Here is a 15,346-nt window from a genome sequence, read left to right on the forward strand (position 1 = left end):
TAATTTTGGAATTAGTTGGTTATAAAAAACAAAAAATTAAAAAAAAATTGATTAGTTAAGTTAAAATCGTGGTCTCGTGGTCTGATTGTTTTTAAAAACGTCCAATTTTAGCATTTTTTTCAATAATTTTATAATTTTAAATTAAAGAAAACTGTAACTATGTTCAAAAATGGTTCCAAATTTGTCAAATTTGGAATATTTTTTCACTTTTTAAAGCATCCGTGAACAACTATTTATATCGAGTTTCATAAATTACATTGGAAATTTTAATAATTTAGTTTTTATAATAAACAGGAAAGAATTCCAAATAAAAATAGAACAAAAACGATTATTTCAATAAAAATAAATGTTTCTTTACAAAGTATCAATTTTTAAATTTTTGAAAATTTTCCTGGAATTTTCTCAAAATTAATTTTGGATTTGACAACTTTTTCACATTTCTTTGACTCTCCTAAGTATGTGTGAATGTGGAATTACTTTCGAAATTAGATTTTTGCTTAATTTTGAATTTCCCGAATTTTACTTCTTGGAATTACAAAAAACTAATTTATTCGGAAACTGTCCTAAATTAGATCAATTTTTTTGCATTATTTGAATTTTTTTAAGTGTCTCTTATTACTAGAGCATTTTTTGTATCAAATGACAAGATTTATTATTTTTGAATTACAAAAATTGCAAAGAAATTTAATGGACCAATAAAAAAATCTTATCTTGTTTTGGTTGTTTTGTTGTTTTAATATATTTTTTTTAATATCCTTACTCCACACAACTACAGAAACCTGCAATATTACAAATATGATTAATATGCCGCTGGAACTTTAAATGCAGACATTTTTTGCGATCACAAAATATTACAAAATTATTAAATTATTTGCCAAACAACTTTAGAAAACTAAACAAAAGAAAACATTAACAAACTTATTAGAAAAAAATTAACAAACTAAGTTAACTGGGAAAACATTTGAAAATCTGAAATTAAAAGAGAGAAAGTAGCTTTTTTAATTCATAAGAGAAAAAAAATATGCAAAAATAAAAAAAATATTCTCGCATTTAAAAATACGAGTGCGAAAACACAAGCTTAAAGTTCGAGGGCTGTCGTTATGCAACGAGCATATGCGAGTTACCCACAAAAAAAACAATATTAATAAAATCAGACAAATTTTCATTCGTCTTTAAATCAACTTCTCATTTATTATTTACAAAATGCAGACAATTTTTAATTTTCTTTCCAGCTTTTTTTCTTTGTAGTCCATTTATTGATAAAATTACGAAAAAAAACTACCTGTGAGATATTTCTATTACCGATTATAAATTATTGTCTAGCAATTTTTTTAACATCGTCTTGAATCTAGTAATACAAATTGCTTAAAAAAATCAAAATAATGGATGTAGTTTGGAGAAAAAAAATAATTGGAGAAATAAATTGGCAAAAACTTGATCTTTATTTTTAATATTTGATGGCACTTATAATATGGTTAACTCTATTTTGTCTAATAGGACACTTTTATTGTTGTTCGTTTGGTAATTTTCTTTTAGTCTTTAATAGTTATTCTTTCTCCAATATTATTATTTATTACATTTACATAAAACGTTATTATATATTTTTTTATTATTTTCTCTTTGCCGATATATTCGTTCATTGACTTTGACAATGTCATGTGACAAACTTGACAGTTTTGAGAGCATTTCAACTTGACAAAATAAAAATTCCTGCTAGTATTATAAAACTGAACAGATTTTAACTTACCTGCGGATAGAAAAACTTGAACAAATGTTCGCGTTGTCGGTCCGCCCACGGCCCATAACTAAAATCCGTTCCTTTGCCACACTTTATATCAACCCCCCATTGTGGAGGACTCGATTCAACAATATCTCCATTGGCTAAAGTGACCAAAACTGGTTCTTCCGGCACTAGACCGGGCTCATCCATGTAAAAGTAAAGCTCTAGGTCATTTGTGGACATAAGAACAAAGCCTTCGCCCATATAACGTGGGGGCTCATCAAGCATTCCCGTGTATTTAAGACTGGGGGCAAGCATAACGCGGACATTTTCAGCCTTGCATTTGACAAAATGCATAAAACGATCAAGAGTGCAAACGGCCGGCTTGGTCGAGTAGACAAAGTGGGACTCTTCAAAGGTTATACTGAGGGTTGTGGGGACCAGGCGATTGCCAAAAACAAGGCGGCTCTTAAAAAAAATACCGCAATTGGTAATCCTGACGACTATCAAATGTAAATGTAAAACTACGGATTACTATGTGTTAGGATACGAAACGAAGTACAAATCAAACGTCCCCAAAAAATGGCAATACTATGGCTAAAAAGTACTGATACAGTTAAATATTTTCAGAACGGTTTAACAGAAAACCTTCAAATTTGGGGAACAGTTAAGTGTTTAAATTCTATCATCTGAGAGCTTTTTCAAATTTTTATCGTCATTTATTTCGAAAATTCAAGGCTAACATGATTTTTTTTAATGGCACGAAGGGTCAAATTCAATCATTTTTAAAATAGCATTTTTTTCTGAATTCAATGATGTAACATGATACCCACCTTTACTTTTATTAAAATGTAAAAAAATAAAAATTCAAAAATTTTCTGGAATAGTAAAACTAAGTTAGCTTTGAAAATACTGTTATTAACGATATCTGTCACTTGTATATTAGCCAAAAATTAAACTTGGGTGCAATAATTAGTTTAATAATGGTACATTTAAGTAAAACTGAGCGAAAAAAAATCGCATGTTGGTTTATCATGGAGATAGAAAGCCAAGAAGTTAGTGGAAATCAGTTTGAACATCGTTTGTAGCATAAAAATCAAGTATTCCGTGTTTAAAATTTCTTTATCAAAACGTGTTTTTTTCAGTTAAAAGTGTTATTTTAACAATTATTTTTAACTTTTACTTATTTTTTAGTTAATGAGCTAACGATAGATAAAGACAACATTTCTCTAATAAAATTTTACATTTTTCAAAATCTTCGATTTTTTTTAAAGTTTCGTTTAAATTAAGGTATGCATGTGTTATACCATAGAACTCAGAAAAAAATGCTATTCTCAAAAATATTAAATTTGACCCTTGTTGCTATTTAAAAAAAATCAAGTTAGCCTTGTATCTGAAAAACAAATGGAGTTAGAAATTTAATAAACATCTGAAACGATACAATTTATTTACTCTTAAGCATATACCACATTTCAATAAGTTTTGATGAAGAGTTTTTATAATATTTAACTGTATCCATACTTTTTAGCAACCCTCATGTTGCTTTAAGAAAAAAATATTTTGATAAAAACTAACAAAGTGTGATGACATATAGCTTACAAATCATTTATAATTATACTGTTCAATGAATTCCTAGGTAGCTCCAGAAAAAATAAGAGAAAAGTAATTCCTTCTTGTGCCATTAATGTTATTAACATATTACAGAACATTTTCCTAAAATAAAGATAATTATACCGGCTTTAAAACAAGTAGTGAAGCAGATTTTGATTATTTTGATTAGGTAATACCTATGTTAAAAATAAATACATCTTTTTATAAATTCCATTTATTTAAAAATAGAAAAATGTTATTTATAAATACTGTATTGAAGATAAGTAACACAATTTTTTTTTGGAAACGTGAATTTAACGTGGTCATCTTGATAAATATTCTGCGAAATATAGAATGAATATAAAAATTTTTTTTAACTTGCAGACAACTCTATTTTATTCTTGGCGTAGGTACTGCATTATTTTATTTGTTAAATTTATACACCATTCCCAATTTCTATTGTGTAAGTTTTTTCATCCTTTTTGTCCAAAAGCCCAAATATTCTGATTTTAATTCTAAAAATGTTTATGTTTTATACTACACTCGGTATATCGAATAAATAAAAAAAACACTGCATTTTTAAAGTTCAACTCCCCTTTAAAAGAAATACAAAAAATTGTAAGGTAACCAATCTAAAATTACATTCTAAAATTGTATTTTTATTTATTAAATATAGATTAGATTTTTGGTTTGTTTGTAAAGTTAATTTAAAATTTAACGTTAAAAATACATTCCGAGTTAAAAAAAATCTAAACTGCTCAACAGTTTAGATAAACTCAACAGTTTAGAGATACAGCTCAACATTCCTGTATTTTTTTTTTAGATAATTTGGCGTTCAAAGGGCCCTCATTTTTATTCTGCCGTACTAGATCTTTACGTGCGATTTTGTGCCTCGTTTCGTCTCCTAATCTATAGTTCTCCATACATATCACAGTGTTGCCAATACATTTCACACAGCCTTGAGCGTGTAAACAACTTAACTGCATGTTTAGCGATAAAACCGTCCATAAATGTTCAAATAAATCAAAGTCTAACTCACCGACGACACGTCGATTTTAATGACTGGAATTAAGTCACGCCAAGTCCTTGCCATCGCAGCCTCCGGTCTCTGCTTCCTATTATCGACATTACTCTCCGAATTCGTCAAATTCTCCGTGGTTTTATTATCATAATTCGGAATAATGTTGGTCCCAATCCCGAAAATCCGCTCTAGATTTGCATAAAGCTGCGATCTGTTGTACACATGCAGCTCAAAACCGTTCAACATGACGGAAAGTCTCGTATCAGAGTGCGATAAATCCTCACTTACGTCCTTTGGGACGTAAGACCTCCACCAGCGAAAAATCAAATACCCATCCTGGACCCGTATCGTGTAGTCGTAAGTGATGTAAACCACGTCCCGAAACATGATTTTCCCCGAGAGAGCATTGAGGGAGAGAGACCCTAAAAGCAGCCCTCAAACAACCACACAAACCATCGCCCACAAACCGATTTTAAAGTATCCCTCGCTGATGAAGAACCGGTTCATTATCTTCGTAATGATGAAGGCGACCAGTCGCGAGTTATAATACGTTATATAAATCACCCATCCGACTGCGAACAGCAAACTGCACAATAACATAGCAAAGTTCGAATCCATTTTTATGTCGTCGAGATTTCCAAAAGTGGACGAGTTGGCGTTCCATTTTGACGTTTCAGGCTCGTCGAACGTGCCGTTTAGAAACGGATCCGACTCCATTTCGCCGAAAAAAAACACGAATTTCTAGCTTTTTAACCCATTTTTATGCACTTGGTGTGTTGTTTTCAAATGGCGGCAGAAAAACTGTCACTTTGACAAGTGCACAGCTGAAGGGGCGGGGTCTGGCCAGGGCCGCCAACGATAAAAAAAAATGCCAGATTTGTGTTTCTTATCAAAATTGAAGCCACTTATCACTAGTTCACATTTCTTGGAAGCGCTTGTGATAAGGATAATGATAAAAAATGCACCGAATGTTTGGTTTTGTGGCCCAATTTCGAAATTTTTGAATTCAGCACGATTAGCCGTTCATAGGATATTGGCACTTGTTGGAAGTGGCTATAGCTTCGTTGTAGTAATGCCACTGTTGACCGAATTCGTTCATTTTTTACGAAATTTTGTAATGTCATTTCATTTCTGGATACAAGCCTGATAAAAGTTCCAAAAAACGTCGCAAAAAAACTGACCTTTTTTCGAAATAAGCAAAAACAATATCTTTTTTTTTCAATTTAATAATTTTTCAGCTAACTTATTAAAACATTTTTCAAAATAATTGAATTTCAAAGGCGGAAAAGCAGTTGGCTCTGATATGACTTAATTTAAGCTCTGCTTAAGTGTACTATTTTTTTAATCAAGAACAAGCATAAAAACAGTACTTTATGCAACCAGCAATGCACTGTTTTAAGCAGCTAGCAGTACACTTCCGTATAACAAAAAATCTAAAGTACTCTGAAAATTAGTTTTATTATTATATATTATATATTTATACATAGTCGCTAAAAAGTATGGATACAGTTAAATATTTTCAGAACGGTTTAACAGAAAACCTTGAAATTTGGGGAACAGTTAAAAGTGTTTCTATCATCTAAGAGCTTTTTCAAATTTTTATTTTATTTTATTTTATTTTTATATATTTTGTGACAACACAATGTTTATAGAATTTGATGAATGCCTGTTTAGACCTAAGAAACATGGAATGATAGTTGAATTGTTTTCTAGTATTCCTTCTAATGTTGACAAAGCTTTTAGATATATTAATGGAAAAATTTATTTCTTTAAAGACAATAATTACTACGAGTATCATGAATTTTTGCAAACGACAAAATCGTATAAATTTGATTTATCTATTTTTGGAATTAAATGTAGTATTATAGATAAAATTATGATTTTACTAAATAAACTTAAATAATTTTCAATATAAATGGATAACAAAATAACTTTAATTTTAAAAGAGAACGGTAAACCTTATCTTTGTTGTCAAGTAAACGGCAAAGAAACTAAAATTGATCTAACAGAAAACGAAGAACTTGAACTACATCTAAAAATTAATGATATTATACTCTCAAAATTAGCCCCAGACCAGAAGTAGCACATAAACATATGTATGAATTCTTAAAATTTGTTGAAAGTAGTTGTGTCCTGAAGGGTAACGCTTTTCAGTTTATCCTTGAAAATCGGGGTGTTTTACCTTAAATTATTGAGTGTGTGCTGAAGGGGCTCTCTACGTATAATATGTATGGACATCCTTTGTGTGTTTTCATGTTATGTTATCAGCTTTTGAATCCAGACTCTATTAATAAAATGATATGCAGAATTCTGTAATAAAAACGATAAGTGTGCGTTTTTTAGGTGGTTATTTGATAAAATTATATAAAAAGTTTGTCGGCACCATGCAATTTTTTTTGTGCACTGATGTATTAGTTAAGTCTTGATTTCTTTATTTATGTGTGAGTAGGTACATCATAAATACTAATTAAGGGATTCCACACTTTTATTAAAAAATACCATAATTATTTACTATCACTACATGTACATTTTGAGCTCCTCTGTTCGAGTATTGTCTTGCTTAGGAAAATGGGGTTGATGGGTACACGCCAACCTCCTCCATGTGAACACCCACCCACTTTCATTGGTGGCTTGATTTTGGTAGAATTCATAATCTACAATTTCTCCACCTATTGGTCTCCATGCATTCAACTGTTTTCTTAGTTCTTTAGCTTGTGTGCCTTGTAAATATGGTGTTTCATCAATACTTTGATATAACACACCCCACATACAGCATTTTTGTTTTCGGGTGTCCCGACTCCAGACCCTGGTCGCTATAAAAGGGCAATTAGGTGGCTTGAGTCTGCGGAACAGTTGAAGGACACTGGTATGATCTTCGCAATCTCTTGGGCACACCAAGAGATAATTAGCAACTGTAAATTAACTGTAAATAACAGTAGCAAATTACACATACACTTACTTTGACCATTGTTCTCCTCATCCATCTTCTGCTGAGGTAATGATCACAGAACAGGTAATGATTATTATACGTTGACTGATAAGATAGAATCACAGCATAGAATTATAGATAATGGAGGATCTATGCATAGACTGAACCACAGGACTTGCACAGGACTGAAGCAACTGAACGAGCATTGGCAGGAAGTCAAAAGCTCCAAGGTAATCAGGCTTGCCAATATAACTAGTACCAACTTAATCGCGGCGGTAAATTCAAATACAACAGAGTAAAATCTTTGAAAAATGTTATTTTTAAAATATTACCTTAAAAAGTGCTGTGTCCTCAGGGGGATCACTGCTTTTTATTTACCCTTGAAAATCCGGTCATTTTCGCAATATTTTCTATTTTTCTATTTGTCCTTGAAAATTGGGGTCATTTTGCTTGAAATATTTACTTTTTTTTAGATTACCTTGAAAATCGGGGTGTTTTGCTTGATATTTTTTACTTTTTTTAACTACCTGGAAAATCGGGGTGTTTTAACGTTTTTTTTGCTTTTTTGTTTACCCTTGAAAATCAGGGTGTTTTTACATTTTTTTTGGTGTGTCTTGAACAGACTCTTATAACTACCAATATACATTAAAAAAATATTTTAACGATATGAAGCATATCTAGATCACAAAAATGCAAAAGTCTTGCAGAATTTTAAAATTAAAAAAGTATTCACCAAGTATCAGACTCAACCCTGCAATTTAAAATTTTTTCTTCAAAATATTTCGAGTTTGAAAGGACTTGTGCAATTGATTGCGTAAACAAATTAAAAAAATTAGAATAGTATTTCCCAAGAAAACAAAATATTTTCGTACTTATCACCATTATTTTAAACATTTTATTTTAAGGAGTCGATGCACTTGAAGGTTTATAGTCTTGTTTACTATCAAACCAGCTGATTCAATTTCGTTGAATATTTCATCAGATTTTCTACTTCCATGTTTGATAAGATTAAACAAGGACGATCAAACACCAAGTCGAGATAAAAATATTTAGAACGTTTCAACTACGCCACTGCTATTTTATCATTCTTTCTTTTGATGATTGTCAGGACAATAAAACGAATTTTTTTGTAAAAATATTTTATTAGAATCAGTCATAACAACAATAAAAAATTATTTATCACTTATAAAGAATTGTAAGAGAAGATTAAAACTGCCGAGAATCATAACAGCGGCATGGAAGATTAGTTTCGGAGTCGTCAGTCTTCCTTCCTTCTTCAAACTGGCGATTTTTAACAAACTTGGCAACATAAAAATGTAGACTAAACCACTTAAAGCCCCTGTATATCTACAAGTATACTTTAATCAATAACCAAAATGGTAACCAAATTAACTTTCTTACCTGATTAAAGTCCCTATTCTTGGAAGAAAACACGCAAATAAAATACAAATTGCCAAAATGGCCAAATTAAGTGTCATAACCCTCGGATAGGTAAATTCCCCAAATCGGTAATTTTTGAAAATCATGTTAATGTTGGCAAACACGTCGTTACGCAACATGTACGAAATCAGGGGAAACACAGTAAACAGTTGAAACAGTAACAAAATCCTAGCTATAATTGTCAAAACGTCGTATTTGTTAAAATTATTTAAGATATTCTGAAATTAAAGTTGGTACCACTACTATTTCGGTTGGTAATAATGCGTACTCACATCCTCTATACAGAACTTCGGTAACGGAAAACAAACATAGAAAACAACTCCGATAAATAAATAAGTGAAAGTCACCAAACCGAACGCAATTGTCAAATCACGTCCCTAGAATTTTAATAAAAACCACTAAAAATTAGTTACTAAAAAAACAACATACGTTGTGTTCTTGGTGTTTGTTGTTCCTCATAATCGAAATGATAATGTTGTGAATGAAATAACTCAAAGATAACATTCCGCTGAGGGCACAGAAAGTCGGTTTCATGTAAAATTCAATCTCCCAGTCTGGCATGTTAATCCCCCAAATCCCCGCTTTGGTTGCAACGAAAACAATTAAATACAAAACGCTGAAAGTCCCTAAAACCAGCCTTTTGGCAATGCTGCCACTCCAAACAGGCAAAAACGTACCTAAACTATTGAATTTTGTGAAAAAAGTTGGGCTCTTCCAGTTCAACATCGGAAACATAATCAAGCCTAATATCACAGGTACGGTCGAATACAAGTCCCAGATTCGGGCGAATTGGTTGGTCGGCGTACTGGTGGCGATTTGGACGATTGTTTCGTTTTTGGGACACAAAACTGTGACATTCGAGACGGGAGTGTCGTCCAAATGTAGCAAAATTCCTTTTTACGACAGAAATTAATGTGGGTTTGAGAGTGATTGCGGCTTTTTGACCTTGATAAAGTTTCAAAAATTCATGTTTTAAATTAATTGAATTGAATTTCCATGATAGTCAAAGCGAAAATCTATCATTTTGTGTTTGGTTAAAAATAAACACTTCTGAACATTTAATTTAATTATTTTTGGTATTATGGAGAATCATACAATCTGTAAAGTAGGTTTTTCTTACGTACGAGTCTGAGGATTCCGTAACTGTCCTTATTTTTCATCTAGAGACAATAGTTTTTGAGATATCGGTCAAAGTTTAAAGAACTTATTAAAATGTAGTTTGTTACTTCTGAACATTTAATTTATTTATTTATGGTATTCTGGAGAATCACACCATCTGTAAAGTAAGTTTTCCTTACGTAAAATAGTCTGAGGATTCCAAAAATGTCTTTATTTTTCATCTAGAGACAATAGTTTTTGAGATATCGGTCAAAGTTTAAAGAACTTATTAAAATGTAGTTTGTTACTTCTGAACATTTAATTTATTTATTTATGGTAATCTGGAGAGTAAACCATCTGTAAAATAAGTTTTTCTGACGTAAAAAAGTCTGAGGATTCCGTAACTGTCCTTATTTTTCATCTAGAGACAATAGTTTTTGAGATATCGGTCAAAGTTTAAAGAACTTATTAAAATGTAGTTTGTTACTTCTGAACATTTAATTTATTTATTTATGGTAATCTGGAGAGTAAACTATCTGTAAAATAAGTTTTTCTGACGTAAAAAAGTCTGAGGATTCCGTAACTGTCCTTATTTTTCATCTAGAGACAATAGTTTTTGAGATATCGGTCAAAGTTTAAAGAACTTATTAAAATGTAGTTTGTTACTTCTGAACATTTAATTTATTTATTTATGGTATTCTGGAGAATCACACCATCTGTAAAGTAAGTTTTCCTTACGTAAAATAGTCTGAGGATTCCAAAAATGTCTTTATTTTTCATCTAGAGACAATAGTTTTTGAGATATCGGTCAAAGTTTAAAGAACTTATTAAAATGTAGTTTGTTACTTCTGAACATTTAATTTATTTATTTATGGTAATCTGGAGAGTAAACCATCTGTAAAATAAGTTTTTCTGACGTAAAAAAGTCTGAGGATTCCGTAACTGTCCTTATTTTTCATCTAGAGACAATAGTTTTTGAGATATCGGTCAAAGTTTAAAGAACTTATTAAAATGTAGTTTGTTACTTCTGAACATTTAATTTATTTATTTATGGTAATCTGGAGAGTAAACCATCTGTAAAATAAGTTTTTCTGACGTAAAAAAGTCTGAGGATTCCGTAACTGTCCTTATTTTTCATCTAGAGACAATAGTTTTTGAGATATCGGTCAAAGTTTAAAGAACTTATTAAAATGTAGTTTGTTACTTCTGAACATTTAATTAATTTATTTATGGTATTCTGGAGAATCACACCATCTGTAAAGTAAGTTTTTCTGACGTAAAAAAGTCTGAGGATTCCAAAAATGTCTTTATTTTTCATCTAGAGGCAATAGTTTTTGAGATATCGGTCAAAGTTTAAAGAACTTATTAAAATGTAGTTTGTTACTTCTGAACATTTAATTTATTTATTTATGGTATTCTGGAGAATCACACCATCTGTAAAGTAAGTGTTTCTTACGTAAAATAGTCTGAGGATTCCAAAACTGTCCTTATTTTTCACCTAGAGATAATAGTTTTTGAGATATCAGTCAAAGTTTAATTAAAATGTAGTTTGTTACTTTTGAACATTTAATTAATTTATTTATGTATTCTGGAGAATCACACCATCTGTAAAGTAAGTTTTTCTTACGTAAAAAAGTTTGAGGATTCCGAAATCTGTCTTTATTCTTCATCTAGAGGCAACACTTTTTGAGATATCGGTCAAAGTTTGAAGAACTGATTAAAATGTAGTTTGTTAAAAAAACAAACACTTCTGAATATTTTATTTAATTATTTTTGGTAATCTGGAGAGTCAAACCATCTGTAAAGTAAGTTTTTCTTACGTAAAATAGTCTGAGGATTCCAAAACTGTCCTTATTTTTCATCTACGGCTAACAGTTTTTGAGGTATCGGCCAAAGTTTGGTTCGTAAAGATAAAGTTTAGTTGTATCTAGTGCTTTTAATTTTTTTGTTGAAATTAGACAGTTCAAAAACCAGATAATTTAGCTTTTCATAAGCATAATTATTCAAGGATTCTGAATCCGTTTTAATTTTTTTTCTAAAACGTCAGGTAAAATGAGGATCTTATAGATATTTTCTCACCGAATTTCCTCAAAATGTGACATTTTTTGACATTTATCGTGTTTTGACCCTTTTCAAGGACAAAAAACCTAGATGTTTATGACAAAATGATTATTGATTAGCAACTTACCGTAAAAAAATTGGACGGAGTGATAGAAAAAATTCGACATTAAAATCCAATAAACAATATTTGCCCCAATCAGAACCACGAGCGAGAACACCTTGGCTAAAATCTCCGCCCATCGGCCAATCAGAGCGCGACACAAGTCACAAACTTCGCCATTTTGGCCAATCACGCCATGCTTTTCGTTAACTTTCAGTATAGTATAGGTTGTGTACAAGCAAATGGCGGCAATGGCGATGTTTATGAAAATTGCGGGAAAAAGTCCGGTTTTTTCAATGCCCCAGGACATTGACAAGAGAGAGGTGCCCACTGTGGTGTTCCAAATTGCGAATCTGTGAAGAGAAACTTTGCACTTAGTGCCGGGGTCAGAGGCTATGTTGTGGTACGCCACTGGTTTTTGATAACAGAGAGATAACTCACATAGTGACGAGAGAACTGTTGGTTTCCGGTAATTCCGGGTCGCGGTAGTCGTAGTTGACCGGAGCGCCGTTTTTGCCGCTCTGGAAAGGCGAAAATGCAATCTCAACAACGATAGAAAAAATATAGTGTGTTATTATTAAGTATTATTATGTTTTTGTTTTAATAATCCTTATAATAAGGCACATTCTAAAACATTTATTCAACTCAACATTATTATAAGGCTCCAAACATTTTTTTTGTTATTTTCAGTCACAAAATTTTATTTTTTGGAATTTCGTCTATTAACTAATAAAATGACCCTGAAATGTATCCATTTTTATTTGAATTGACTCTACTTTTAAACTTTTGTCCTTAAAATTTAAATTTAAGGTAGTTTTCCAAAAATTAACAATATACAAGTTGCGTAAAAATGATTGTCATCTAGTCGCTGAAATCGGAAACGCCGCTGTATAGAAATACTGACAGGCAATCAGACATCAAATATATTGCTATTCTCCACTTATTAGTAAGTCTACAATTCGGAAATAAGCTTTGATAATAAAAATGTTTTCTTGCACAGTATAATATTTTAATTGCTTTTTAACGAAACTTTTGAACGGAATTAATTCACACTATGTGGATTTCATTAATGACTGTTTTATTTAAGTAGAACGGTACAATTTTTTACAGTAAATCAATTCCAAAGATAGCTTTATGAGAATCATTTTAACACACCTTGTACAAGCAATTGAAAAAAAAAACAGATTTATAATAAGCTGTTTTGCTAAAATTGTCAAAATGTAATAAACTTTTTAACCAAAATTTTTCCGATTTTTTTTATTTTTATTTCATTATTAATACTATTACTTACTAGAGACTTCTCCCCGGTTAAAATATCGGTCTTGTAGTCGTCACCATCGTTCGAATACACCTCAAAATCTGGATGTTCGTAGCTCGACTTATACAAAAATTGTCTAAAAATAAAAAAAAATTGTTCGAATTACTCAAATTTTTGTCAAATTTTCAAACCGACCTGTTTTGTTTTTGGATCAGAATAGGTGGAATTGTGGCTGCTTGTATTTTCGTGGCTCTATCAGCCTCAGTATCAGTGTCAGAGTCATTTTTAAAGCCACATTCGTTAGTACTTCCGAAACTTTGACTTGAACACGAGCTCATCAAAGGCTGGGATTCGGTTTCAGAGTCCATGTCGGATTTTCGTTGGAGTAATAGTTTGTAATTTCGGATTAAATCTGACAAAAATTTGGTAAATTCGGTGTGGATTTGTGAGAAAAGCCCACAGGGAAACCAACGTAATGACTGTGTTTTTTCTAATTTTTTTATATGAAAAATGTACTTTACAATTTTTTTTCTTAAAGTCTAACAAAATAGTTATGTAAAAAAATAACTTGTCAATAAACACGATTAATACTTAATTGTTACTGTTTTTGAAAGTGACGGGCCGCCAGGAGCCACTCTAGTATACAATGGTTTTGTTAATTTTGTTAAAAATTTTTAACTTAATAAACATTAGCTTTTGATAATTTTGAATTATGTAATTGTTTTTATACAGTAAAACCTCTATAATCCGAACTAATTATTACCAGAGTGTCGATTTATATTTTTTCTAATTAAAATGAAACACAACTAAAAAATCTGTTTTTATTGAAAAAAGTATAAAAAATATACAATGTGAGTCTGCTAAAAGTAGTTATATTTTTGCTATTTAAAAAAAATTATATTTGTGGAAGATAGTTTTTGAAATTTAGAAAAAATACATTTAGAAGAAATCAAGTTATACAACATTAAAAATTACAATAAATGATTGGTGCAAAAAATAAAAATATTTTGGTTTCCCTGTGGTGAAATCCAAAACTAGTATAAAATTCTCCAACTTACCTCTCATCATGACGTCAGAATAAAACAACATAAAACAACATGAAAATCTTGACGAACTGTTTTACAAAAACCGCACTAACAATTTTGCAAGTAAAAGTTCCATTCATAATTACACAAGAGGTGTTTGGTCGATTGTTTCGAAACGACGACTTATCTTCGAAAATTCGTGAGATAACGAAGAACGTTCTGCGTGCCACTAACACTGACCACTTTCTGGCTTCGTTTAATATGCATCGTGATAAGAACAAACTTTGATAAGAGAAGGTTTGTTATTTTGTGATTTTTTTTTTCAGATTTATCGTCAGGGTGAGCACGTTCTTGAGACTTATTTCCGCAGAATATGAGTTTTTCCAAATTATTTTTAACAACGGCCTTGAGATAACAAACTAATTTTAGAAATTCTTAGTATGTGATTTTGAAAAAAAAATTGAACGACAATTTTTTGCAAACCGTTATCGACAAAGTTAAAAGTTCAGTTGTTTTTTTTTTCATAAATTATTTACGCATCCCTGCAATGACAAATTCGAAAAACAAAATTAATTTACCAACTTTCGCAAGACAATAATAATAATATTTAATTTAATTAATTGAATTATGGGAACGTCATAAAAATACTTAATGCTCGTGTCACAATTTTCTCGTTTGATTAAAACGTGATTACGTAATTGTGCTCTTAATTTACTTATTTTAGGTTTTTCTTGATAAGAGAATTGGAGTAAAATGGTCGGGTGGCAACCGTAATAATGTGAGAAAAAATTAATAGATAGAGAAAAACAAAAAATTAATAGAGCACATAGGTCAGAAAATAATTAATAAAATTTAGGTATGTTTTTTTTGTGATTAGTATTTGAAAAGACCGCCACTTTTCAAGGGGTGTACAAAATAAGAAAACTTTGCAAAAACCATTAATTTCTTTGTTTCAATATTTCTGCATTTACACTAATGTGAATTCGTCTCGTAATTTGAATAAACCTTGTATCAAATAATTGTGATAAAAAGTAAATTACTGGTTGCATATATTTTAATAGCGATGCATTATTAATAAAAAATCCAATACTTTATACAATAAAA

The 15,346-nt window shown here is 30.7% G+C and overlaps 2 protein-coding genes, 1 long non-coding RNA gene and 1 other non-coding gene across 10 annotated transcripts in view; all 4 read right to left on the minus strand.

Moving 5' to 3' along the window:
- The window catches only part of tweek, a 49,493-nt gene extending 44,108 nt beyond the window's left edge, over positions 1-5,385 (minus strand). For all 7 annotated transcript variants that reach the window (XM_015980936.2, XM_015980933.2, XM_015980938.2 and 4 more), the window contains exons 1-3: positions 4,799-5,385; positions 4,350-4,753; positions 1,748-2,188 (exon numbers count right to left, since the gene is read on the minus strand). In XM_015980936.2, the coding sequence (XP_015836422.1) occupies positions 1,748-2,188; positions 4,350-4,753; positions 4,799-5,048 (1,095 nt within the window). In that variant the 5' untranslated portion in view covers positions 5,049-5,385. The remainder of the gene's footprint in view (positions 1-1,747; positions 2,189-4,349; positions 4,754-4,798) is intronic.
- A 1,413-nt stretch (positions 5,386-6,798) lies between these two features.
- Positions 6,799-8,384, minus strand: LOC103313410 (uncharacterized). The gene is made up of 2 exons (XR_010335265.1): positions 7,291-8,384; positions 6,799-7,243 (listed from the first exon to the last, which is right to left on the minus strand). It is a non-coding gene; the product is annotated as an uncharacterized LOC103313410 (transcript).
- A 1-nt stretch (position 8,385) lies between these two features.
- Positions 8,386-14,507, minus strand: LOC660829 (neutral amino acid transporter 9). The gene is made up of 10 exons (XM_967032.4): positions 14,276-14,507; positions 13,413-13,629; positions 13,251-13,353; positions 12,401-12,480; positions 11,987-12,312; positions 9,378-9,593; positions 9,130-9,326; positions 8,973-9,077; positions 8,662-8,918; positions 8,386-8,607 (listed from the first exon to the last, which is right to left on the minus strand). Exons 1-10 carry the CDS (start codon positions 14,304-14,306, stop codon positions 8,433-8,435), a joined length of 1,707 nt encoding a protein of 568 aa, XP_972125.2. The 5' UTR covers positions 14,307-14,507; the 3' UTR covers positions 8,386-8,432.
- On the minus strand, positions 11,547-11,980 carry LOC135267024 (uncharacterized). The gene is made up of 2 exons (XR_010335267.1): positions 11,878-11,980; positions 11,547-11,833 (listed from the first exon to the last, which is right to left on the minus strand). It is a non-coding gene; the product is annotated as an uncharacterized LOC135267024 (long non-coding RNA).
- Positions 14,508-15,346: the final 839 nt, after the last annotated feature.

This window comes from Tribolium castaneum, chromosome 8, assembly GCF_031307605.1.
Source record: "Tribolium castaneum strain GA2 chromosome 8, icTriCast1.1, whole genome shotgun sequence".
Taxonomy (NCBI): domain Eukaryota; kingdom Metazoa; phylum Arthropoda; class Insecta; order Coleoptera; family Tenebrionidae; genus Tribolium; species Tribolium castaneum.